The 26,771-nt window shown below is 43.5% G+C and overlaps 2 protein-coding genes across 2 annotated transcripts in view; one reads left to right on the top strand and one right to left on the bottom strand.

The window, feature by feature from the left end:
* Positions 1-1,333: 1,333 nt before the first annotated feature.
* On the top strand, positions 1,334-2,149 carry LOC311363138 (claudin-23-like; the record flags this gene model as incomplete). The annotated part of the gene is made up of 1 exon (XM_084483073.1): positions 1,334-2,149. The coding sequence occupies one exon, from the start codon at positions 1,334-1,336 to the stop codon at positions 2,147-2,149; it is 816 nt and encodes a 271-aa protein (XP_084339199.1).
* A 20,490-nt stretch (positions 2,150-22,639) lies between these two features.
* The window catches only part of lrp13b (low-density lipoprotein receptor related-protein 13 b), a gene marked incomplete at both ends in the record, with an annotated part of 34,809 nt that continues 30,677 nt past the window's right edge, over positions 22,640-26,771 (bottom strand). The window contains 6 exons of the mRNA XM_084482734.1: positions 22,640-22,720; positions 23,020-23,122; positions 23,220-23,475; positions 24,279-24,443; positions 25,789-25,896; positions 26,627-26,749. Of these exons, the coding sequence (XP_084338860.1) occupies positions 22,640-22,720; positions 23,020-23,122; positions 23,220-23,475; positions 24,279-24,443; positions 25,789-25,896; positions 26,627-26,749 (836 nt within the window). The remainder of the gene's footprint in view (positions 22,721-23,019; positions 23,123-23,219; positions 23,476-24,278; positions 24,444-25,788; positions 25,897-26,626; positions 26,750-26,771) is intronic.

The raw sequence follows: 26,771 nt of genomic DNA on the forward strand, positions 1-26,771 counted from the left end.
CTTTTGCCTTATTGCTATTATTTGATCACCCTATAGTCCCACAGTGACCTGGTACATGTGTGCCAAGTTTGGAACTTTTCCCACTTTCAGCACCAAAGGAGTTAATGTGTGGGTGTTTGGTCAAGTTGTGGTCACTGAACTATATCCCAATGGTCTGACCATATGGGTTGCAATGTGAAAGTTGTTCATCATGAGAAATGGTGCATGTATACCAAGTTTCATACAAATTGTACCTTCCTAGTGGTAATGGCAGCCTGTTGAAGTCCTGAACTTCAAGGCCTTGTTATAGCGCCACCTATGTGTTATTCTGGACCATCTTTTGATTCCTTTACTAACTTTATGAGTTCTACAAGCCTGCCAATTTTTATAACTTTTGGAGCCAAAAAGTCAGAATAAAAATAATAATAATAATAATAATAATAATAATAATAATAATACTAACGAATACAATAGGTTTCCTACGGATTCCGTAGGACCCCTAATAATAATAATACTAACGAATACAATAGGTTTCCTACGGATTCCGTAGGACCCCTAATTACCCTTCGAGGCGTCCCAGGGGATGTGGGCGGGGCCAGATCATGTGGGCGGGGCCAGAGCGGACTGAGCACTTCGTCAGTTTTATTTGTAGGCCTACCTAAAAATTAACGTGTGAATTCTGACTTTATATCAAGAAAACATGTTTCTTGTTCACTGATAAATATCAACACTTCTGTCGATAATGTAAATTGTAATTTTGTAAGTATTAAGGTAAACGACTGCATGTATTAAAAATAATTTGACTGACATACCGTTTGGTAGTGATAGGCCTGTTAGGTTGTGGAACACAGTCACAATGACTCTGGGTTTCTGTGAGAAAGAGATCTATTTAAATCAGGTGAGGCTACCAAAGAAATGCAGCCGTTCCTGCCGATCTGCATTCTGATCGATATCCTGTCACTGCCACCAGCTGTCACTCAAACCAAACTGCTACTGCTTTGTAATGTTTTGATCGGGTGTTGATTTGTTATTTAATGACAATAGTGGAAGTTCAACAAAGCCACATTTCATCAGCCGTTTCTTTCACATTGCTAATCCCAACAAAAACATATATTTTTGTCTCGAAAGTTGTTTTTTTTATTTCAATGAGGACGGACCGAAACCCATTCGAGGTGACGTCACCGCAAACTCCGCCTCAGCAAAGTAAGCCTACTCAATAAGTACAAAAGGAGTTGAGTGAAACTCCTATTGTAGGCCACTTATAGACCGAGTCTGTCGCTGCTCACTGTACCACTGATCGCAAAGCAACACGACCACGCAGCGACACAAGAACAACAACACCACCAGCACCACCATGCCAACGCAGGAATGGGTCCGCACCTCGCTGCGGACCCCTGGGATCCTTATCTTTGGGATGGTCCTGGCCCCGTGCGGCTGGATCCTGGACCTCGTCGCCACGGTGTCCCCCAACTGGCGCACGATCAACGGGATACGGGACACCCCGACGAACGAGTTCATCCAGCAGGGCATCTGGGACATCTGCCGGGCCACGGACACCAGCCAGCTGGGCTGCGGGCTGCAGGACACGGAGTACTTCAACCAGCAGATCATCGAGGTGGCCCAAGGGCTGATGGTGGCGTCGCTCATCGTCACCCTCATCGGCCTGGCCGTCGCCATCCCAGGGGTCCGTTGTTGGCGTGAGACCCCCCGCTGGACCCTGGCCGGCCTGGGCGGGCTGCTGATCTTCCTGTCGGGCGTCATGACCCTCATCCCCATCTCGTGGTACACGCACATCCTGGAGGACATCCCGGTGTCCAGCGTGGGGGGTGACCCGCGGGTGGGCTACTGCATCATCCTGGGTTACATCGGGGGCATCTTCGAGGTCCTCGCGGGGCTGGTCATGTTCATCGGGATCTGCCGCTGCTGCGGGGGAAAGAACCGGGGGGAGAGGCCGGTCGACGAGGTCTTGGGCTCGCAGTTCCGACACCGGAAAAACCCGCCGCCCCGGCGCTTGGAGGTGCCCAGTCTGTCGAGCTCCAAGAGCAGCGCGAGCAGCGTCCCTTACTCCCGGGACGACGACGTGTCCTTTCCGCGCGCCAAACCCGCTCCGGCCCGCTCCGTCCACACACCATACTCCAACTCCAGCAGGCCCTACGACGTGGACCTCTAGAGACACCAGCACCCCGCTGAGCAGATGCTCGGACCCGGACACAGCAGGGGGTCGGAGGTTATTTAAAGAAGCATTGTTATCCTGCAATATGTATTGTGGGATCGGGACTCTGGGCTGTTATGATTAGAACTACATATGGGGATGGGTTGTACAGGTGGTTCTGGGTTCAAACCCTAATGACCACAGCCTCACCTGCATGAGGTCCGATCCCCTGTGACATGGATATAAAACACTGCTGTTGATGAAGAGAAATGACCTTAAAGTAAAAAGCCTAGAAGTAGTAGTAATAATATATTGTCTTAACATCCGGAACATGGAAGAACAAATACAAACTTTTTTTTAATAGCTTGAACTATGGAAAGTATTTCATGTAGGCTACAATGTACTACTATGCTGTACATGATGACCCCAGGATTTTTGTAAAAAGCCCTTATCTTGAAGGAATGTATAGGTTAGGTTGTCCTGGTGTGAGCTGACAGATATTTTTTGTACATTGTCAATAGGCTACTTTTATTTTGATATGCACTTTACATTCCTAGTTGAGATTGTAGATTAACAAACAGGATTGTACTAAACTATACTGCTGACAGACTGTAGTAAACTGTAGTCTTAAAAGACTGTAGTAAATTGTAGTCCTAAAGAGTGAACTGTAGTAGGCCTACTCCTAAAATACTGAACTGCAGTCCTAAAGACTAGTGAACTGTAGTCCTGGATTATGGATTATGTGTTGTATAAACCCTATTAAAAACTCTGCAAGAAGTTACTCATCACATGACTCTTTCATTAATTTACATGTTTGATAGCCAATTCTAGTCCTGAGATGTGAACAAAAACATATACACACTTTAGAACATTTTAATAACTAAATTACTTTTGAATAATAATTACTTACTTTACATTAATTACTTTGAGTCAGAGGGTTGATTATGTAGTATTACTGTAAATTGTATTTTTTTGGCAAGGTTTATCACCTTGACGTATTGAATGTACCGCATCGTATGTATGTATGTATGAATTGTACATAGAATTTCATAAATTCTCCTTGATATCAAGTATGAGTGCACATAGTAGTGTAGTAAATTCAAGCACTTCTTTACCACTACCACCATGCTAACTTGCATAGCAACACAACAAATGTATCATCCAAGACCATTAGGTGGTGACCAGCCAGCCTACAGTCACATGAGTACTGGGAGAGAATGTGTACAGCTTTCAACCATAATTATAACAACCAACTATACACATCTAAAAGGAATTCTGTACGTCACTGAAATGTTGCCTATCCTGTTCACCAACCAGTTTGAAAGGTACAAGGAGACGGCGGCCTATATTTAACAAGCACACACAAACCCAGCCTCACACCAAAATGTGGTAGGCCTATAGCTATATTGGTCCCCAGTGGAAATCGTGTCCTGTTAACGGCACAACTTGTTGTGAGAGGCCTACGTTTCTTACGTTCTTTGCGATAGTCCTGCGTCTAGGTTACGTGACTGCCCAGTTTCTGCTGCAACTCTAAAGGGCTCTTTATGGTCCCACGTTCACGCAACGCAAGAGGGTTACGGACCCCTTACGTCCTTGTGGACCCTCCTTGCATCCACCGCAAGGGCTTGACATGCGCCTCCCAAAAATTGTAACCTTCCGTCGAGGCGACGCAGCCGCAAGGGCTGTGATTGGTCCACTCACTAAAACCTGACACAGGACCGTAAACGTTCAGGACTACGTCGAAGCGTCTGCGTGGTCCTTGCGTTGTGTGAATGCGGGACCATAAAGAGATGGCTGACATATTCTCTGTGGGAAATGCAATACTTTGAGATATAAATTCAGCATTCAAATGCGTTTCTAGCGATAAATCAGTATTTAATTTTTAGAATATTCGTTCAGTGATTGCACACAACGTTTAGTTTGTTAGTTATTATTATATTACACTTACATTTCTATCATGGTTGATATGGACGCTGCTATCTCTGAAAACCAAACAAAATGCAATATTAACATTGTTTCGGCAGTAAAATGTGTTTTGATTGATGAACAGTTTGTGCCTTTTATTGTCATAATCTTCATTCAGTGATATGATTAGTTAGTCAGTTAAACTGCGCATAGCGTTTTTAAACTTTAAAAAAGGGGGGAGGGGACTATGGGTAAATTCTGTTTAAGAAATAACCAAAATGACATATTTGATGACACATTTTTTTCAAACACGTGGTGAGCAACATTTTTGTTCTGAATCCCCCTGCCCCCCCGTTATCGTATATATCCATATGAGTGTTTACCACCTAGGGCCATTATTTCATCTTCTGTAATACGCATACATCCTGTATATTGAATACATTGAATACATTTAATACATACTATGGCCAGCGGAACCTAGTTTACACCAAAAACAAAACCTTTTACGGCCGCTCAGCTGTCACTAATGCTGTGGGTTTGAGCGGAGCTATTATTTAAAGGTCCCATGCTGCTTTATGGATGCTTTAATATAGCTGTTAGTGGGCCCCTAATACAGTACTTGAAGACGTTCAAGAAATTCAGCCTTGGTGCAGAGTTACAGCCACTACGAGCCACGCCCACAATGAGCTCTCCACAAACGCGCTGTTTTTAGAGGCGGGTCAAGGTGGAGGGTGGGGGCGTGGCCCTGAGCAGCTTGCGGCCACGGTACCATGCGCTAGTGTTTACAGTGGAACACTGAACACTCCAGGTGCTCCGGCGGGAGTCCTGGAGCTCTATGTCTAAATAATATCATATTATATTTAGATATCTAGATATATATAGCCTCCGGATGATATTATAAATCTCAAACGACTGCATCGGGTTCTCAGATGCCTCTGGTTCTTCCACTTCCACGTCAATATTAAGTACAGACTGAACCGCGAAATGGAGGAGAAGGGGATTGTTGCCCGCGATGGTTCCCCGGGATTGTCTGCATCGGGTTGGTTGAGAAGGAATTGGGAACCACGACAGGGAGGAGAAAAGGATTGTTGCCCGGGGTTGTAAAGGGTAAATGGTCCTCATTCATATAGCACTTTTATCCAAAGCGCTTTACCGTGTTGTAAAGCGGTCCGTCTGAGCCCCGCTGGCCGCCCCCGGGGCTGCCCGGCTCCGACGGACAATCCTGGGCAACAATCCTTTTCTCCTCCATGTCGCGGTTCCCAATTCCTTCTCAACCAACCCGATGCAGTCTAGTCTTTTCACCAAATGGGAGCTTTATGCAAGCTTGCGTTATTGTGTTGCGTGTTATGCGCCATAACACCAACAGCAGAACGGTTATCCAAATAACAAAGCACGGTCCTAGCTCATTGTCTCATTGGCGGGCCAAATTCTCTGGGCGGGCCAAGCAGAGAAAGGGGAGGTAACATGGTACCGTATGACGCTTCGATTTTGGCCGGAAGCCAAATCGAAGCATTTCAGCAATCTTTTTTTCAAAGGAGGAGAAAGATAGCTACTCTTTCTCCTTTAGACCTAATGCATTTTTTAGCTACTGGGGGACCATAGGGAGGCTAGGGGAACTCAACTTAATGTTAGAAAACCTCAAAAAGTGATAGCTAAATCGTTTAACTTGAAATTTGTAAATCAATGAAGTGCACTATAAGGGAGATAAATCCTCATCAAGGTTTGTGTAAACTGCACTATACACATTCTTAAACAGAATATACCCCAATTATAGTCCCTCAGAACCCCAAATGAGCATGAAAAACTCCACGAGCAGTTTACCTGACTAACTAATCAGATACAATCACTGTACGAAGATTATGACAATAAAAGGCACATTTCTAACTAGAACTGTTATCAAAACACATTTTAACACTGAATCTGTATCGAAATATTGCATTTCCCACAGAGAATATGTCAGCCATCTTGTTCAATTTCCAGAAAGAAACTGGGTCACGTGACGTAGACGGAGGGCTATAAAAAAGAAGAAGAGGCCAAAAGAATATAGCATCTGTCTAGAGGAGTTCTACAACAATGGAGTTATACCACATTTTGGTGACTGGGCTGCACACACTCACACACACACACGCGCACCGTTAGGTCTACCGTTAGGACAGACCCCTTTACATTCAGTTCTAATGTTGAAGTGGTGGCTCGTTCGCGAACGAATCAGTTCGAACGAACGACTCTTTAAAACGAACAAACCGAACTGATTCGCCACTCTCATTCGTCGTCGTTCGTCTCGTTCGTTCTCCGAGACTCGACTCCCAGCTCCACCCACTAGTCGCTGACTCCCGAGTCACCGTTCGTTCACTGACTGTGTTTAGCGGTGAAGACTCGAGGACTGAGACGTCACGAGAGTCAGCCGGGCAACAACATCCCGATTCCGAACATGAAGCGCTCCTCAGCTAAAAGGAACTTAGTTAATGTTATGTTGATTGATGACCGTTTGCATCATTGCACGATCGTGATTTGTTTGAGAATGAGAACGAGGGAGGAGCTGAGTCTGACCGACTCGGCTGAGAACGTGCATTTGCGATTCGTTTGAACGAGAACGAGGGAGGAGCCGAGTCTGATCGACTCAGTGACTGAGAATCATGATTCACCGCTACCGGAAATGCGAACGAACGAACGAACGAACGAATGAACGACTCTTCTTGGCAAACTGACCGACGTGAACTGATTCTTTCAAACAAATCATGAAATCCACCACTAGAACAGACCCCTTTACATTCAGGACTAACGTTAAGGACAGACCCTAGAACAGACCTTTACATTCACGTCTAACGTTAGAACCTAGCCTTTTATATTCAGGTCTAACGTTAGAAACGACCGCTTTACATTCAGGTCTACCGTTAGAACAGACCCCTTCAAAATCAGTTCTATCGTTAGAACCTAGCCCTTCATCTCCATGACAATGTGGACCAGCACAGGAAGGGGTTGGTACAGATTCTGAACTGCAGGAGTTGTGTACATGCCATATCTTCCGAGACATTGTTGGAACACCACTCCAAGTATGCATGCAATGCAGGTCTACTGGTTCTCTGAGTCCTCTGACAGAGCCACCTCACCCCGGCTCTGAACAAAGCAGGGTTGTGAGAACTGGACTTCTCTCACACCTTAGAGGGGTGAGGTTTCACTGGCTGGTGCAGGGATGTAGTGGTGGCTAAACGCACGTAAACGCCGTTTACCCACCTCTGGAATTTTGGAAATAGCGTTTACGCACCTCTGAGTGGCGTTTACGCACCTGGAAATTAGTTTTTGGGGTTTTTTATGTTTACATGCCTTTACGTCTTCCTAAATACATTTGGTGTTATTTTTAAAGTGGCAACATTTCATGTGTTGTACCTACACAAGCACAAGCAATTTATCTATAATTTTTGCGCTGCATTATGGTGCGTGTCTGTGTGACTAATCACTGCCTGTGGCGCCGGCTAACAGGAAGCGGCAGGTTGTCTCTATTGATCAATAACGATGATAACGTTACCACTAATTGTACACAGCTCTTTGCTAGCGAGTTATGTTTATTGCGTTGCTTTACAGCGTGGAACAAAGCTTATTTTTATCTTACAATGCAATCTGGGGTTTAAAGTCACAACAAACAGGTGTGGATGATGTTGGTGCATGTCATCACTTTGTAGGAAAATAAAGAACACGCCTACTCTGGCAGAAAGTTCTCAGAAAGCTCCCCTTCTTAAGATACTTCTCTAATAACAAACGTGTGTGAACGTTGACCTGACCTAGAGAGGTACCATTTATTTTGTTTGTTTTGTTTTTCTAAACAGACCCTGCTCTGACCATTTTGGGTTTTTTATGAGGACACAGTTGGTTGATCTTTTTTTGTAGTTCTTCTGATGTTTTGTGCCGTTTTATTTTGATTAAATAAACACTACAGACTACAGAAAAACTACAGAAAAGATTTATTAATTTTGGAATCTTCTTCAACATTACTTTTAAAGCAGAATTTGATATAGTGACTGTGAAGGCTGGAGAGAGCACTCATTGATGTAATTGGTACAGTCTAATGGCCACACATGTGAATTGGATAAAAACATTGGGTAATAGCCTGCAGGTAGTATCCCATTTCTTTTCACAAAATGAACATTAAACAATAACCACAATATCATCATAACCATAACCAAGCACTAATGCCAAGCTGTTAAAATAAAAGCTGTACAATGTAAAACAAACCGTTCAAATCAAGCCATTTTATTGTCATGTTTGCTTTCAAATAAAAGGACCAACAGATACAATCCTTATGCAGGAATATTTAAATGGAAAATTTAAAACGAAATAGAGCATAGAATAATGTATAAAAGCATAAACAAATGTTTTAAAAAGCTAGTTTAGCACAAAACCACTAAATAGCTAAATGAACAATAAAGGACATTTAACAGAAGGTAAGTGATCAATAACGTGAATTGGTTCCTGTTAGAGATCAACTAAAGCCGCGTCACATTTTGAACTACACACAAGCCGTTTCTCAATACCAAGTACACGGACTACGTACTCGCAGACTTGGGAGTGCGAAAATGCATCCTGGGATATTTAACGGTTCCAAGTCCACACGAGTCACCTCCGATGCATCCTCGGTGGAACAGCCTCATCGAGAACGCATCGAGAACACTTCCGGGTTTTACGACAGTACTCGCGTACTCGGAATTGGAACAGTACTTGGGCTACCACTGATGACGCGAATTGAGAAACGGCTAGATTTTCCATCTAGTTTCGACTAGCTTTTTGGATTGTCTGTGCCGTTAAAATAGCATTTATAATCGTTTACTACTTTAACGGCACCGACAATCCAAAAAGCCAGTCGAAACTAGATGGAAAATGTAGTTCAAAATATGATGCAGCTTTTAGTTCTTCGCCACCTACAGAGTTTGTTATGTACGATCGTTCATAAACCCCGTGTTATTCCCCGTAGACATTTGACCGAGGGAACCGGAGCCTCGGAGGCGGGACTTATTATTCAGAGGTCTATGCAGACTAACTGTTTTTTCAGTCACTACAATACATGTTTAAATACCCTGGAATTCCAGAGTTCTCGCGAGAGCACAATTTGAATTTGCTCAGGTGTGGGTCTGGATTTCCAGGCTCAATTTAGGAGTGTACGGTATAAACGGTATAGAAAGTACACCGGTGTGAATTTGCGCTACGGTATGGATTTTTACCATACCGTGAGACCGGTGTGACCGGTAGACAGTGTTGTGTGTAACGTGTTACAAAGTAGGCTAAGTAACGTAAATACAGTAACGTAACTTATTTTTCATGTGAAAAGTAAAGTTACGCAAAACTAAACGATTGGACAGCGATGCTGCCTCCTCAGGCAGGCTGCTATTGCACAAGCACGCAAGCACGCAGGCGCGCAGCCGAAAGTCGACTTTCTTGAGTGTCATGTAAACGCACTGACTCAATGCGTGTTACCTGCCCGCACACACTTCAGCCAAATTGAGATGTCAAAACTATACGGCAAGCTCCGCGACCAAGTGGAGAAAGAAATCCATACTATTCATACTGGAAGTAACTTAAAAAAAAAATAAAAGATTCATCATTTATTTCTATTGCAGTTTTGCTCAATAAATGTTTTTAAAATAAATAAAATACTTCTGCACTATGTGAAATAATTCCTAGTAATACAAAAATACAGTAATAGCTGCGTAACCAGTATTTTACCCCTTCAGAAGCATTTATATTGAAATTAGAATGTAAAATGAACATGCCTATGCCTCAAATCATACCGTGATATAAATTTTAGTCCATACCGTACAGCCCTAGCGCAACTGTTTGAATATGATGGGATGCAAATAAAACGCAGGGAACTCTTTAGGACACACATCTGCCTTATAATTACCAAGCCTTTGATCAATACTATACACAGAGGCGGATTTAGAAAATTGGGGGCCCAAGGCAAAGATATGTATGGGGCCCACCTCATCCGATCTTTAAAAGAGAAAGGAGAAAAAAGAAATGTACTGACTAAATGGTGGATAGGCAGGTAAAGCTAATCCACGCGGAAGTAAAGGTTGGAGATGAGAAAAAAAATCTTCCCCTTTAAACCCTGCATACACTTCTTTACTCCAAAATCAAGATAGAAAGCAGAGAACACACAAAGTGTAGCACTACACAAACTAATAGTCACGATGGAACCCAACAGAGAATAAGGTTTCAGACCTGTCTTTGCCAAAATGCCAGCACTGATTATTATTATTTTTTTAAGATATCAATATCAGTATAACAGCAAGACAAGTAGTTAAGGTAAACCCCCACAAACAGTCATATAGGCCTACTTAGCAAAACATCACAAACAGCCATATACTTAGCAAATATTGCCAAGAGGAATAATTTACTTTGTGTGAGGTTGCAATTGACATTGCACTTGAGATTGAACATTTCAAACACACACACACATCAGTGGCGGCTGGTGGTTTTTAAAGCGAGGAAGGACTGCGCGCTTGGTTGCCATTGGCCTGCTTGCACTGTTAGTGGCGTATGGTGGCATTAGTATGTGCGAATCAAGTTGTTGCAGGGTGTTTTGGTGAACTACAAAATAGCAGGGAGGGATAATTATGTGAATAAAATTGATACAAATCCACCAGTGGCAGCGTTGTACTTTGAAAGCTGCTGGGCAGCATGTCTTGGACTACAAGGGCAGAAGGAAAGGATGCAAAGCCAATTAGTCAAATCAGGCCTACTCTTGATTCGTAAAACTAAATTAAAAAAATCTGGGCCTATCATTGGGCCTATTTTTGCCCTCAATGCCTGAAGCTATTAATTTGGCTATGTTTATTTTCAGCTACAATTGTTTTAAGAAAAATGAAGACACAAGACCAAAAGTGATGCCATTTAAAATGCATCATGCTCTGAATCATTCATGAATTCATGATTCATCCTTTCCACAATATTAAACAGAACGGTCATTAAAAGAACAACAAGAACATAATTTCACAACTATTGACATGGGCTGTAAGCCTAACATTGTTTGAGGCAAATGTGGATGTTAATGGATGTCTCAGAATGTTGGTCATGGTGTTAAGCCAAGTCAAGTCAATCCTCCTCGCTGTTTGTGTTGCAAAGATATCAGTGACCTGGTCATACCAAACCTTTTAGACGGCTTGGTAACCCAACGGAAAAATAGGTAGCGTTTAGACTAGTCTTGCTTCGTCTCTGTGTACTCTGTATTTTTTTAGGTAGGTAACCTATGCCTATGGTAAGACCACCACTGACTATACATTATGGTTAAGCGAAACACGGTTGTCTGCATGCAAAGAAAAGCAACAGTATATGTTCATAGTGATTAGTATCATAGCATTAATGTTATATGTTGGTGATGTTCATCACTCAGAACTCAGTGATCTTCAGTCAGTTGTGTTGTCGCTGTGAGTCATGTTGTGGTCCCGTAAACAAACTCCCAGCTGCGCACCTGTGCACAAAGAAGACATGTAGACACAATGTATACACCACCTGATTCAGCAGTTAAGCACAACCCTATAGATGTGATTTCATATCTTAACTAATTCGTTTTTATACAATTAACATGAAGGATATCTGCCCTTCTCCATGCGTTAGTTTGAGTCGGTTCTGCAGAGCTTTATGAAGTTGTCTCATTAACATTAGCTGAACACCGCCCCCTACTGACGACCAGATGAAGGACAACAACAAGGCCTGCCCTGCGCTTCAAGCTCTGGCTCTCGGAACTGGGCTCTTACTCAAGACTGTTTGGGAAAGACTGATTCAGGTGCTAGCATATGATGCTGACAGGATACAGCTTTTCGTTTGAAGATGTCAATGTCATGCCTTGAACCCCATTAGACCAAATGTAGCCAAACATGGTTTTATTTATCTTTTATAATTTACACTTATCCAAAGCGATTTAATTCAGACGTATGTGATTAAGAAGCAGGTAGGGGTTAGGGGCATCTTGCTGGAGGATGTCTGATGGTAGACACTGGGGATGGACTGAGAAGCAGTCCCACGTGGGGTTCATACACGCGTTAGTCCTTATGTGGTAGGCCTATGAACAGACATCCTCAGGCAGTGTCAATATTGAACATTGCCAACTGGTGCGTGACTCCTAGCATCCTTAACTGCTGTTCTTCCGAGGGAGGCTTCTGTTATTCATCACAGAACAGGAGAACCAGTCACGTGATATGATGTAGTATTTACCAGTGTGAACGATAGCATAATGATTCACTTCAGCAGAAGGATTTATCCCAGCACTACATCAGACCAAATGTACCCAAAATCTAAAATGAGGACCAATTTACTTTGGATCATTAACGCATGTAGCGTGTCATTTCCTGCCTACCGTGCTCTGACCTCCCGGTCACACATTCACCCGGTATCCCCTGGTTATCAACTCTGACCTGTGGATCAAAACACAAACCCTTCAAAATCTAGTTTCATATGAGCGATTTAGAGAAGCCCCAAGAGGCAAACACAGAGTCCACCATCCTACCCATATAATAGTACACCCATTTAGTAAGTAACACACATACAGTACACCCATTTAGTAGTACATACAGTACACCCATTTAGTAGTACATACAGTACACCCATTTAGTAGTACATACAGTACACCCATTTAGTAGTACACACATACAGTACACCCAAATAATAGTACACACATACAGTAAACCCATAATATATATATTAAATCTATATATTATAGTGCACCCATACCACACATCACTCTCCCAATACCAACCTCTTCCTCTTCTTCTGCCTCTGTCGGATCTTGGCGAAGAGGAAGGCGATGAGGATGAATCCTACGATGAAGGTCAGCACCCCGAGGGTCAGGGACACACTCAGGGACTCATTCACCGTGTCTTCGCATCTCTCCCCCTGGGATTATGGGATGGCACATCAGAACCACAAGCATCCACTTCCCAAATACATCCACCAATAATCATCAATCGGAATGATGACTGCAGGTCAAGATAATCAAATGACTTCCAATGTTATTGTTTTCACTGTGGCATCATCACAAACCTGTTTCAGGTCTTAATCTTCTCCGACATCATTGTTACCTGTCTCAGGTATTAATCTTCTCCGACATCATTGTTACCTGTCTCAGGTATTAAATCCTCTGACATCACTGTTACCTGTGTCAGGTCTTAATCCTCTGACATCACTGTTACCTGTGTCAGGTCTTAATCCTCTGACATCACTGTTACCTGTGTCAGGTCTTAATCCTCTGACATCACTGTTACCTGTGTCAGGTCTTAATCCTCTGACATCACTGTTACCTGTGTCAGGTCTTAATCCTCTGACATCACTGTTACCTGTGTCAGGTCTTAATCCTCTGACATCACTGTTACCTGTGTCAGGTCTTAATCCTCTGACATCACTGTTACCTGTGTCAGGTCTTAATCCTCTGACATCACTGTTACCTGTGTCAGGTCTTAATCCTCTGACATCACTGTTACCTGTGTCAGGTCTTAATCCTCTCTGACATCACTGTTACCTGTGTCAGGTCTTAATCCTCTCTGACATCACTGTTACCTGTGTCAGGTCTTAATCCTCTGACATCACTGTTACCTGTGTCAGGTCTTAATCCTCTGACATCACTGTTACCTGTGTCAGGTCTTAATCCTCTGACATCACTGTTACCTGTGTCAGGTCTTAATCCTCTGACATCACTGTTACCTGTGTCAGGTCTTAATCCTCTCTGACATCACTGTTACCTGTGTCAGGTCTTAATCCTCTGACATCACTGTTACCTGTGTCAGGTCTTAATCCTCTGACATCACTGTTACCTGTGTCAGGTCTTAATCCTCTCTGACATCACTGTTACCTGTGTCAGGTCTTAATCCTCTGACATCACTGTTACCTGTGTCAGGTCTTAATCCTCTGACATCACTGTTACCTGTGTCAGGTCTTAATCCTCTGACATCACTGTTACCTGTGTCAGGTCTTAATCCTCTCTGACATCACTGTTACCTGTGTCAGGTCTTAATCCTCTGACATCACTGTTACCTGTGTCAGGTCTTAATCCTCTGACATCACAAACCTGTGTCAGGTCTTAATCCTCTGACATCACTGTTACCTGTGTCAGGTCTTAATCCTCTGACATCACTGTTACCTGTGTCAGGTCTTAATCCTCTGACATCACTGTTACCTGTGTCAGGTCTTAATCCTCTGACATCACTGTTACCTGTGTCAGGTCTTAATCCTCTCTGACATCACTGTTACCTGTGTCAGGTCTTAATCCTCTGACATCACTGTTACCTGTGTCAGGTCTTAATCCTCTGACATCACTGTTACCTGTGTCAGGTCTTAATCCTCTCTGACATCACTGTTACCTGTGTCAGGTCTTAATCCTCTGACATCACTGTTACCTGTGTCAGGTCTTAATCCTCTGACATCACTGTTACCTGTGTCAGGTCTTAATCCTCTGACATCACTGTTACCTGTGTCAGGTCTTAATCCTCTCTGACATCACTGTTACCTGTGTCAGGTCTTAATCCTCTCTGACATCACTGTTACCTGTGTCAGGTCTTAATCCTCTGACATCACTGTTACCTGTGTCAGGTCTTAATCCTCTGACATCACTGTTACCTGTGTCAGGTCTTAATCCTCTGACATCACTGTTACCTGTGTCAGGTCTTAATCCTCTCTGACATCACTGTTACCTGTGTCAGGTCTTAATCCTCTGACATCACTGTTACCTGTGTCAGGTCTTAATCCTCTGACATCACTGTTACCTGTGTCAGGTCTTAATCCTCTCTGACATCACTGTTACCTGTGTCAGGTCTTAATCCTCTGACATCACTGTTACCTGTGTCAGGTCTTAATCCTCTCTGACATCACTGTTACCTGTGTCAGGTCTTAATCCTCTGACATCACTGTTACCTGTGTCAGGTCTTAATCCTCTGACATCACTGTTACCTGTGTCAGGTCTTAATCCTCTCTGACATCACTGTTACCTGTGTCAGGTCTTAATCCTCTGACATCACTGTTACCTGTGTCAGGTCTTAATCCTCTGACATCACTGTTACCTGTGTCAGGTCTTAATCCTCTCTGACATCACTGTTACCTGTGTCAGGTCTTAATCCTCTGACATCACTGTTACCTGTGTCAGGTCTTAATCCTCTCTGACATCACTGTTACCTGTGTCAGGTCTTAATCCTCTCTGACATCACTGTTACCTGTGTCAGGTCTTAATCCTCTCTGACATCACTGTTACCTGTGTCAGGTCTTAATCCTCTGACATCACTGTTACCTGTGTCAGGTCTTAATCCTCTCTGACATCACTGTTACCTGTGTCAGGTCTTAATCCTCTGACATCACTGTTACCTGTGTCAGGTCTTAATCCTCTCTGACATCACTGTTACCTGTGTCAGGTCTTAATCCTCTCTGACATCACTGTTACCTGTGTCAGGTCTTAATCCTCTCTGACATCACTGTTACCTGTGTCAGGTCTTAATCCTCTGACATCACTGTTACCTGTGTCAGGTCTTAATCCTCTGACATCACTGTTACCTGTGTCAGGTCTTAATCCTCTCTGACATCACTGTTACCTGTGTCAGGTCTTAATCCTCTGACATCACTGTTACCTGTGTCAGGTCTTAATCCTCTCTGACATCACTGTTACCTGTGTCAGGTCTTAATCCTCTCTGACATCACTTACCTGTTTCAGGTATTAAACCTCACAATATCTCCCCTAGTCCTGCCAAGGGCACACTGGTTGATACCAGTTTCTTGTGATCTTCTATAGAAGCCTTTCATTCACATCATGTCCCAACATCCCCGGCTGCCGATGGCGTGTCTGTATCCTCACCCAACCAGAATAGCGTTTGTTTTGCATGCATGAGTAGAGAGTACCACAGAGTATCAGAGCGGACAGCACATCAGACACCACCCTGTTGTACCTTGTATCCTAGCATGCAGTCACAGAACCAGCTTCCTCCTCCTGCCACGGGAGCCCTGCAGGTTCCCCTCCCGTTACACTGCGTCTCTCCACAGGTGGGCAGGCTGAGGTCCATCCCGGGGGTCTGGGACAAGGGGGCTCTGGAGGTGACCATGGGGGGCCGATGGATGGACTGGGAGGCAGAAGGAGAGGAATGGTTGAGAGGGCACTAAAAGATAGAAAACTATGAGGGTGATTGATGGTCTCCAGGTGAATATTGTATTATATGTTACAGTTAGATAATGTTTTGCCTCATGCTATTTACCCCCCTACCAGAACCCTGTCTCTGACCCTCGCCTTCATCCTGTTCTCCTCTCACCCTCTTTTGTTCTCAAAGCCATTGCTCAACGGTGCTACTGAGGGGTTGGTATTAGCATCAAATGTCCCATCCCTCAGCTCACAGCCCAACAACAACAGATCCCTGTCCTCACGCCCCTCCCTACCAGTCCCCGCATCTGTCCCCCACGTTTAGTTCCTTTTTTTTTTTCCATTATTATAGAGTGAGATAGAGTTTTCATTGTTCACCTGCTTTGGCAATGCAAATGTATACTTCTCATGCGAATTGAATAGAGAGGAAGGTATGGGAGATAGAGGGGAGGACATGTGGCAAAGGACCACGGGACTGAGACTATATGGTATATCTATATATATATATATGTATATCTATATATATGTATATGTATATCTATGTAGGCGCTCTACCCGGTGAGCCCTCCACGTTCTGTTCCTTTGTGTGTATCCACCTTCCTCCTGTTCTCATTGTTCTGTCTCCTCACTCTGACCCCCACTTTTAGTTGATATAATTAATCCCCCTCAGGTTCATGATTGTACGGTAACCCAGTAGGAATCAGTGGGCTACACCTTTAAGTATGATAACAAGTATGAATGAATGAATGAATGAATTTATTGGTGGTGACCAAAGGGTAGGGGCAGAAGCTTCAGCTTATATCAAGTCCCCCCTTCTCACATTTTTAAGAGTAACAAACAAAATGATATGTGTTTGCAAATATACATGCATACGCTAACCTACATAAATACATACGTACATACATACAAGCCTACATATACCCAAAAGGGTCAATACTATAATATCCATTACATTTTCTCCATAAGATGGAAAATATCCTAAATAAAGATGTCCATAAGGAGAATAACGGTGTACATCATCACCGTTATCACCTTTCTCATAGAGTAATACTACCAATACTCAATGTCTGTACATATGTGTCATGTGTACAGACATTGTGTCATGTCTTTAAACCCTTTTTTAAATTTGACATTCCTACTATGTTTTAATTCCTCTGGTAATGCGTTCCATAACTTCACGCCACTGACAGATATGCACCTGCTTTTCATCACTGTATTACAGGTAGGTTGTTTCCAATTGAGTTCGCCTCTGAGGGCATAACCCTCTTCTCTTTCTCTGAACATGGTTTGTATGTTGGGAGGAAGCTTTATACAGAACTAATGCAGTTTTCTGGTTCACCAGGTCCATGAATTTCAGTGTTTTTGACTTCAGAAATAGTGAATTAGTATGGTCAATGAAGCCGACATTATGCACAATTCGTATGGCTCTTTTCTGAACTGTGCACACTATAGAGTGGTTTTGCAGGCATTTCCCCAGATCTCAACACAGTACGTTAAATAAGGCAGAATAAGTGTGCTGTAGAGTGTTCATAGATCTATGGTTAAGAAAGCGTCTGACTTTACTCAACACCCCTATGCTTCTGGAAATTTTTGATCTTACATGGTTTACTTGTGGTTTCCAACTGAATTTGTGGTCTATTATAACCCCTAAAAAGGTATTTTCATAAACTCTCTCTACCTCAACAGTTTCTATCCTTAAGCTGACCTGGGCTGTTAAATGCATTTAGCAATTTCCAAAAATCATAAACTTTGTTTTTTCCAAATTTAAGGATAACTTGTTTACATCAAACCACAGCTTCAATTTACCTAGTTGAACTGTCACCTTCTCCATGAGCCTGTGTAAGCAGACGTCTGAACAGAAAATGTTGGTATCATCTGTGAAAATGACAAATTTCAATATGTTGGTCCAAGTATCGAACCCTGTGGCACGCCGCACGACATGTTAGCTAGCTTGGACATGGCATTTCCCACTTGTACATACTGACTCCTATTTTTTTATATAGCTCTTCAGCCATTCCAGACCTACACCTCTGATTCCAAACCTTTGCATTTTCTCCAACTCTAAAACGATATTGACAATCAATTTATATATATATTTTTTTCAACAAAGCAGTCCAGTCTGGCAACAAACAGTTTTCCAAGTATTTTTTAAAATTGAAATAAAAGTGAGATCGGTCTATAATTTGTATATAATTTTTTGTCTCCAGCTTTAAACAGTTGAATAACTTTTGCTATTTTCATTTTGTCCGGGAAGCAGCCCAATTGGAGTGAAAGGTTGCAGATGTATGTATGTATGTATGTATGTATGTAGTCATGTCTATCCCATACCAGTCTGTGGATTTTTTGTTTTTAAATTAGTTTACCAGTTCAATTATCTCATTCTCTCTCACTTTTCTCAGAAACATTGATTCAGAATTTCTGGCTCCATTAAAGTGTTCAACACTGCCCACTCCTGAGAGGGCAATAAACAGTTTGAAATGCCCGGCTTGTGGACAGCGGTAACCTTCCACGAGCCGGGCGTATTAAACTGTTTATTGCCCTGCCTTGAGGTGATTATCCTGTTTATTCTACTTCTTGCTTGCCAACATAAAACAATTCAAATACTTTAATAATTATGCTTTTTCTTATTCGTATTGCATGCTTATTAAATGTATATTAGTAGTTCATCTCCCTCAAAAAGTAGTCCCCTTTAGAACTATGGTGAATAACGTTAGCTCAGCTGTAACTAATTTGTTTCTATAGCAACCACACAAGGCTGCATCTGATCACTAGTTTAATAACGTAGTTGCTACATTGTATCAAGTCAGCTTTAATTAGGATCGCTCAAACATGCATTCCTTATTCCAAATATTTTTTATTTGCAATAAATGTATAACAAAATTATTACGATTCAGGCAATTCATTTATGTGTATTAAACTGGACATTCCCATTGATGGTAAAATGAGACAGAAGGGTATAGGGAAATTCATGGCAGAGAAAGATGAGTCGGACGAGGTAGGCCAAGAGGATTGCGCAGCTTGGGGGGGAGAGACCATGGTTGCTGCGGAGGCTTGCTGTGGTGCGGACAACACCCGACTCCAAACTGTTTTGCCCGTGTTGGATGGCGCCCAGTAGCTTTTGAGGCTGGATTCACACCTGCAAAAATAATAATAAAAATGTATATTTGCAGTAGGCTTCAGGTTATTATTACCACAATGAATTTATAACCTAGGCTTAGGCTTACCTGTGTCCCGTAACAGACATGATTTGTCTGTACTCCAGCCCGGCCTCAGACAGACGATGGACAGCCGTGCTTCTAGGACTGTGGTTGGTGTATCTGGTGGTCAGACCAGCTGCTTTGGACAATCGTGGACGCATGTCCCCCAGGTAGTTCGTCCCCATCGGCTGTGTGGAGTACCAGAGATGTAGTTGGGGGTCCTTCAGTGGATGGAGGTAGAAGGCGGTGACACCTGATATTTTTTGAAGTTCAGAACTGGACATCTGGGGTTGCCTGGCTCCGCATACATTGCGCCTCAGAGGTTTTCCTTGTTTGGGGCATTTGGATGTTTGTGGTTCTTCGTCTCCGGATTGAACGACAAACTAACATTCATCCCCGGCGTCATCCACTGTTATGGAGAATGAGGACACAGTCAGCTCCAGAGTGCCCTCCCTGCCTCGCCAAGCAAAGCTGGAGGTCAAACCAAATTTTGGAGACGAGATCTAACGGGGTGTCCAGGGAGAGAGCTGTGGATTCACACAGCAATTTCAGGTCAGCCTCGGTGACGTGGGGATGGCGTTTCGCCTGGTCGTGGCCGTTCTTTCGATGGGTTTTCATGATGGATTTGAACACCCTGTTGCTGGTGGTAAACTCACTGTCCGCATATAAATTGAACCTTAAGAAATAACGGTTCAGTGAGGCTCTGATGCCAGTCATCGTTGCCACACTGTATGGCTTGCCTACTGCGCTTTGAACTGTAGCATAAAAACGTCTTAACAATTTGCTTAGTTCTTCGGCGCTGCAGGTGTCCGGGTCAGTTGTCAGTCTATCCTTCTGGTCGCTCTTCCACTCAGTGAAAACTTTGATAGCAAAGGCAGTTGCCTTTTTCGTGTTTGATTCAAGGGCCCCGTCTTCAATTGTACGCAGCTCCTCATCTGTCAGATCTCGGAAACTGGTACCCTGGGCCTTGTCTTTTGCCATTCCGTCGTCCTCGTCGCTCTTTAACCAGTCCTCAAATGTCTTCCCTACTCCAAATAGATATAAAGTTGACAATGAATTTGTCCATTTTTAAAACGCTGCAATGTTTAGAACTACGGTGAATAACGTTAGCTCAGCTGTAACTAATTCGTTTCTATAGCAACCACACAAGGCTGCATCTGATCACTAGTTTAATAACGTAGTTGCTACATTGGATCTTGCTTGCGAAACTATCCTGATAGATTTCCGACACATTTTAGAAACTTTATTAAACAAGGTTTATTTTTACAATGGACCTCATGTTTGAAATTTCTGTGATAGAAAAAAAATACAAGCTCCGTTTTGATCTACTATTTGATGGCGCTGTGGCAACCTGCCGGGTTAATGCCCTCCTCCCAGCCAATCAGAATCAAGCACTTAAACGAAGTACAATATATATTAACTCATCAGGAGCTACATACAACCACACATTTTCCATGCAGTCCAGCATGCAGGTTTCCTCAGTCTACAATACGTTGTGTAGAAGGTGTGTATTGATACCAAAAGTAATAAAATAGGGCCTCTGGGATGTTTTTTTTAATGGTTTAACCAGTCCTTTTAATGCGTCAAAGCTTTTCATAACATGAAAAGGTTGGTCCCTATTATGCAGTGTGTTCACGTGCACGCCCAATACTCTCCAGTTACAACAGGGCTGGTTGGCTCTGGTACAGAGCACAGCATCCACCCACACCCAAAGGAAAGATTAGCTTCTTCTGCATTTGTTTAGTAGGTCTGCAAAAAAGATGCACTAAACTTTGAAAAATGGTGACACGTTTCTAGAAGTGGAGTCCCGTCAGCTTATTAACCTGGTCTGCCTACATTAACATCACCTGCTAGAGGACCTCACAGGCCCAGAACACATCCAACCCATTGCAAATATTATGAAATACAACATTTAGAACGACCTCGTCATACAATCACAGAACATGTTCTCCCTCATTTAAAGGTTGCTATGTTACTTTCAGAGTTCAAAATACAGTTTCACAACCTTTGAATCTAGGAAGGCGTTCCAGGGGATGTGAGGTTGAACACATTCCTTCACTCTTCTGAAGGACACATGGACAACACAGGTAGAAGTTAACTCTATTTAAAAATGTATTATATAAACCGGTACATAGAGCAACAAATAATATCCAAACTTGTATGAACAACAATCTGGTCAGCTTATGAAGAGAAACCCAAAATGAGGAACTGATCATGTATGCTTTTGTTCCGTAACAAGTCTACACAGGCAGTCAGACATGGCTGTAGAACACGGGAGAGCTCCAAAACACACAATACTGCAGTCAACTCACCACAGAAGATTTTACAGGCTAGAGTTGTCTCAGGGCGGCCTCTCAACCGGTCTGTTGTCAGGGTGTGGGAGCAGAGGTGGGTTTCTGTCTCCTCTGGAGGAATCGGAGGACAATGGAAGGGGAACCCAACACCTGGTTTTGGAAGAGCTTCCTCCCCCGTTCACACACCCCTCCCACTACCTGGACCTCGTCATGCCCCTACACGCCATTTCAACTCTGGGCCAGTGATTTAGGAAGCATATCCAAAAGGAGTGTGCAAACAAACGCAGGCACTAGAGATAAGACTGTTTCCAAACTATTATTCTAGCCTGGTGGTGGGTGGATACTTCCAAGGAACTTTACATCTACAGCAAGTAACTTGTTGAACAACATTACACACACACACACACACACACACACACACACACACACACACACACACACACACACACACACACACACACACACACACACACACACACACACACACACACACACACACACACACACACACACACACACACACACACACACACACCCCCCTTGGCAAGAAGGAACAAGAATGTGGTTCAACTGTATTGAATCCAAAGTGTCTTAATTTGGGGGATGTGAAACCCTTTGGGACCAACTGAGAGCAACTTTATTTGTTTTTGAACTAGGTCAGCTGGTTGGACAAAGGTGACCTGTCTAGCCAATGGGAGACCTTTCTATACCTCAACAGAAAATGGCAGAGGCTGGTTTCAGCAGCATGTTTATTAGTAAAAGACATTGAGCTATGACACCACCCACAAATAAATTGCCCAAGCATGACCGAAGTCAAAGCAGAGGCCTCATGGAGGCAAAAAATGTTTGGATAATGTCCAGACATGGTGAGGAAGACTAACGTTGAGTATTTACATGTCTTTTTGAATTATTTAATGATAACACAGTTGAGTCAAATGTTCATTTAAAAAGGATATAAAGCACTATGTCACATGTGGCCGGTTCATCCACCAGTCTGGTCTTAAGTTACGAGTGGTTAGGGTTGAGGACCAGGGGGTTCTTTGTATGGTTCTGCTGGTGTGGCGTTCACCACCGGGTCCATGGGGGAGTCCAGATCCTGCAGAGATCAACAACTTCAGGATGACCTGAAGGTCTCACACCACACAGACTCCAACACCCCATTCATTTCAGATCGTTTTAATGATCCCCAGTAAAATGACTGCGGTTACAATTCTCTGCATTTTATTTTGAAGGATGCTATGTAAATAAACTTTACATACACTTTATTGAAGAACCTGTACATTCAACAAAACATTTCAAGGGAATTCATCTTTAAATCTGTGCATCCATTTTCTACCCATAGCCAAACATCTCCAGGCCGGAGGAACCCTTAATAAACCAAAAGCTGTTTCTCACCTCGGTGTCGGAGTCATAGAAGTCTTCTGGGAGGGACATCGCCATGTTGGTCATCAACGTCTCCTTCTCCATGGACCTCCTCCTCCCCAGCCCGCACGCCCTCCTGTGACAGCACCCCCCCCCCCATTATAACCCCAAGTACTTAATAGTTTGTACTGTGCTAATGTTAAAACCCTTAGTCACATCAACCGCTGCGTTACCTCTTCCTGTACCCCACCACCGCCGCAGCCAGTCCAGTCAGGACGCACAGGGTCACGATGACCGCGGGGGCGTGGCTTCCTCCTTCCACTTGGCAGAACTCCCCGCTGTAGCCGTGGTTACACTGGCAGGCCAGGTCCACGCCGGAACATGTTCCATGGCCACTGCAGCGCGTGCTGTCACAGGAAGTCAAGTTCTTCTGGACTGCAGGAACGGCAGCGATCCCCTCGTCCACGCCATCCCACGCTTTAGTACCGCCTGAAATGAAAAGCAGTGTTCTTAAAGTGGAGGTTAACCCGTGTCACAGCTCAGACACTTCACTTCTTCTAGAAGAAGGCAGCCGTGAAGAGTGGAACGTTCAAAGACTTGTTCGCAGAGACTGGCATAAACATTTTAATCCCGTTTTCTCTCTTATTTCAGTAACATTGACAAAATGGCATTGATTATTACGATGACGATCATACAAGACATGACCACGTTTAAAAAGAGTACACAGGTTTTTGGTTCATTGCCGTTTTTGGTTAAAGACAAAAATGGTTCCTAATAACCCCCCTGTCACTACTGTGGACATGGCCAAAAGTTCAGAATTTAAAACAATTGCCTAAAAACACCTTTAACCATTTATCAATACCGAATATTGAGACGCAGACTGAATGAAATTATCTGCCCATCATGCTTAGGACTCCCATCGGGGTTGTGTAGTCAACAGCGTCAGGGTTGTGTAGTCAACAGCGTCAGGGTTGTGTAGTTAAACAGTCAGAGTTGTGTAGTTAAACAGTCAGGGTTGTGTAGTTAAAGTGTCAGAGTTGTGTAGTCAACAGCATCAGGGTTGTGTAGTTATACAGCGTCAGGGTTGTGTAGTTAAACAGTGTCAGAGTTGTGTAGTTAAACAGCGTCAGAGTTGTGTAGTTAAACAGCGTCAGAGTTGTGTAGTTAAACAGCGTCAGAGTTGTGTAGTTAAACAGCATAGCTGTTAAACAGCTGACCTTTGAGCCCAGGGCGTCTTATTAGAAGTATCGATGTTTCTGATGAAGGTAACTGTGTGTAGTAGGCCCACTGACCTCTACCTTCGCAGGACTCCTTGCCAGGCTCACAGGGCAGCACCGAAACACAGGAAGTGACATCTGCAACGCGGAAGTCCCGTCCACAGCGACAGGTCCGCCCGTCAGGGTGAGCGAGACACAGCTGAGAACAGCCTCCGTTCTGAAGGGAGCAGCCGTTGCTCCCTGGAAGACACCGAGCACATGGTAGTTCTAGTAGCAGCACCAAACGGTAGCAGCCATAGCAGACGCTTTCATCCAACGTGACGAGGAGATCCGAGCCACGCAGCCCTGGAACCCTGCCAACTGATTTAAAGGATCTACACGTCCGCTTTAAAAAGTTAGACACTGTAGCATTTTAAGTAATGCATTAGCTAAAATCAATGTCTTCATTCATAAATATGTCCTCGTTGGTGTAAAATCACCTCAGCCAATAATCTGATTTATCCTCCTGAGCAAAGAATCTTATATTATTTCCATTGAATGGGTAAGTCCTAAGGAGGCTGAGAGGGACATAAAGCACTAGCTGGTACTAGCAGGCTGAACGCGTTCCCTTAAGGCAAGAATGCCTAAAGGTAGACTGACATTGGGGTTAGAACCCTGAAGCTATAAAGCTGGGAGTGAAACACCCGACCACTCCTTTACTATCCTGCCATAACATTATACCCACAATTAAAGATTTCATCTTTGAAGGAAAAAAAAAAAAAGCAGATTATGTGATTAATTGGATTGTGTGTTCCATGGAGAACTCTTCTACAGGCTGAGGAGAATCCACCTCTTGAAGCCATCCCTCTTGGACGAGTCTGCTGCCAGGCTCTGTTGAGCTTTACTGAAAGCCACTGTAATGCTTACCAAGCTGAGCTCAACAACGTATTATTGTACTACTCAGCTGATCATCCATTGAATTTGACTGACACACACACACACACACACACACACACACAGATGAGATGGAAAGATAGTAAAAGGCGACGGTAAAATATTGCCCTAGTAAGAAGATGGTAACACAGAAACTTGGTCGTAGTAAAAGGCAGAACCAGTTAAGGCAACAGTCTCTTCATAATCTTTCAACAGCACTAAAAAAATACAGTTGAACAGTTGTAAAAATAGCCAGTAACTTGGTAACAGTAGTAAGAGGAGTAAGAGGAGTAGTAAGGGGATTGGTGGTAACATGGTAACAGTAGTAAGAGGAGTAGTAAGGGGATTGGTGGTAACATGGTAACAGTAGTAAGAGGAGTAGTAAGGGGATTGGTGGTAACATGGTAACAGTAGTAAGAGGAGTAGTAAGGGGATTGGTGGTAACATGGTAACAGTAGTAAGAGGAGTAGTAAGGGGATTGGTGGTAACATGGTAACAGTAGTAAGAGGAGTAGTAAGGGGATTGGTGGTAACATGGTAACAGTAGTAAGAGGAGTAGTAAGAGGAGTAGTAAGGGGATTGGTGGTAACATGGTAACAGTAGTAAGAGGAGTAGTAAGGGGATTGGTGGTAACATGGTAACAGTAGTAAGAGGAGTAGTAAGGGGATTGGTACCCGTCTGGCTGGCCCTGCTGTAGGCCTTCAGGGAGAGCAGGGAGGACCTCATCTGGAACCAGAGCCGTCTGGGCTGGACCCCGTCGCTCACCCACAGTCTGCTGCTTCCTAAACAGAACAGTTGGAACTTGAAACTACGCAAATGATCATTACCTCATATTAAAAATGTCATAGCTTGTCAAACTACACAAAAAAGGCAACCAACAAATCAGTTCAGGAAACTAATCATTACTTTGTATTCTGAACAGGGAAATCCCTGGCCAGTAGAGAAACTATTTTACTTGTTAGGGTCTAAACATGAAGTATTTCATTTTACTTCCTGCTCTTTCAAACATTTCTCTCTTGTGCATCATGCATGACATGCCTTTTATACAGGCAATTCATTGTAGTTATTGTGCAATTTGTATTCTACATGTTTATGCTAGAAAGACATGGCAAACAAGAGTCAAGCGGATGTGACTCCACTGACAATTCTCTAAAACCTGTTCTGCGAGTTGCTGGCAGCCCATCATGAAATACATACTTCAACAAAACACTTCCTTGTTAAATTCTACTGTATTACAACCTAGCCAACTGTCTAGACATCTCCTGCAACCTAGCCAACTGTATGCACAGCTTATAAACGTATACACAATTTATAAACACTAATCCATTGTGGCTCCTCAGCCTGCCCTCTAGTGGCTGGAAGGGGAACTAGAGAATGAGAAGGCTTGATTCAACGTTATTGTCATGTTGTATTGAAGGCAGATTTTTCCTCAAACCAAAACGGGCCATTGGTAGAAAGAAGCTTGCATGTTCTGAGGTATGGGCGTCCAAGAGCATGTTGATTCAAGCTGACCTTGGTCGGAGGTCACCCAGAGCAGCATGTTGTCCACACGGGTGAAGAGCATCAGGCCTGGGCCCGTCCTGTAGGCCCTGTACCTGGTACCGTCCACGCCCATGGAGCACACCACGCCCTCAGCTGGACACACACATTCAATTAT

Source organism: Micromesistius poutassou (assembly GCF_964030765.1).
Source record: "Micromesistius poutassou genome assembly, chromosome: 18".
NCBI classification, from domain to species: domain Eukaryota; kingdom Metazoa; phylum Chordata; class Actinopteri; order Gadiformes; family Gadidae; genus Micromesistius; species Micromesistius poutassou.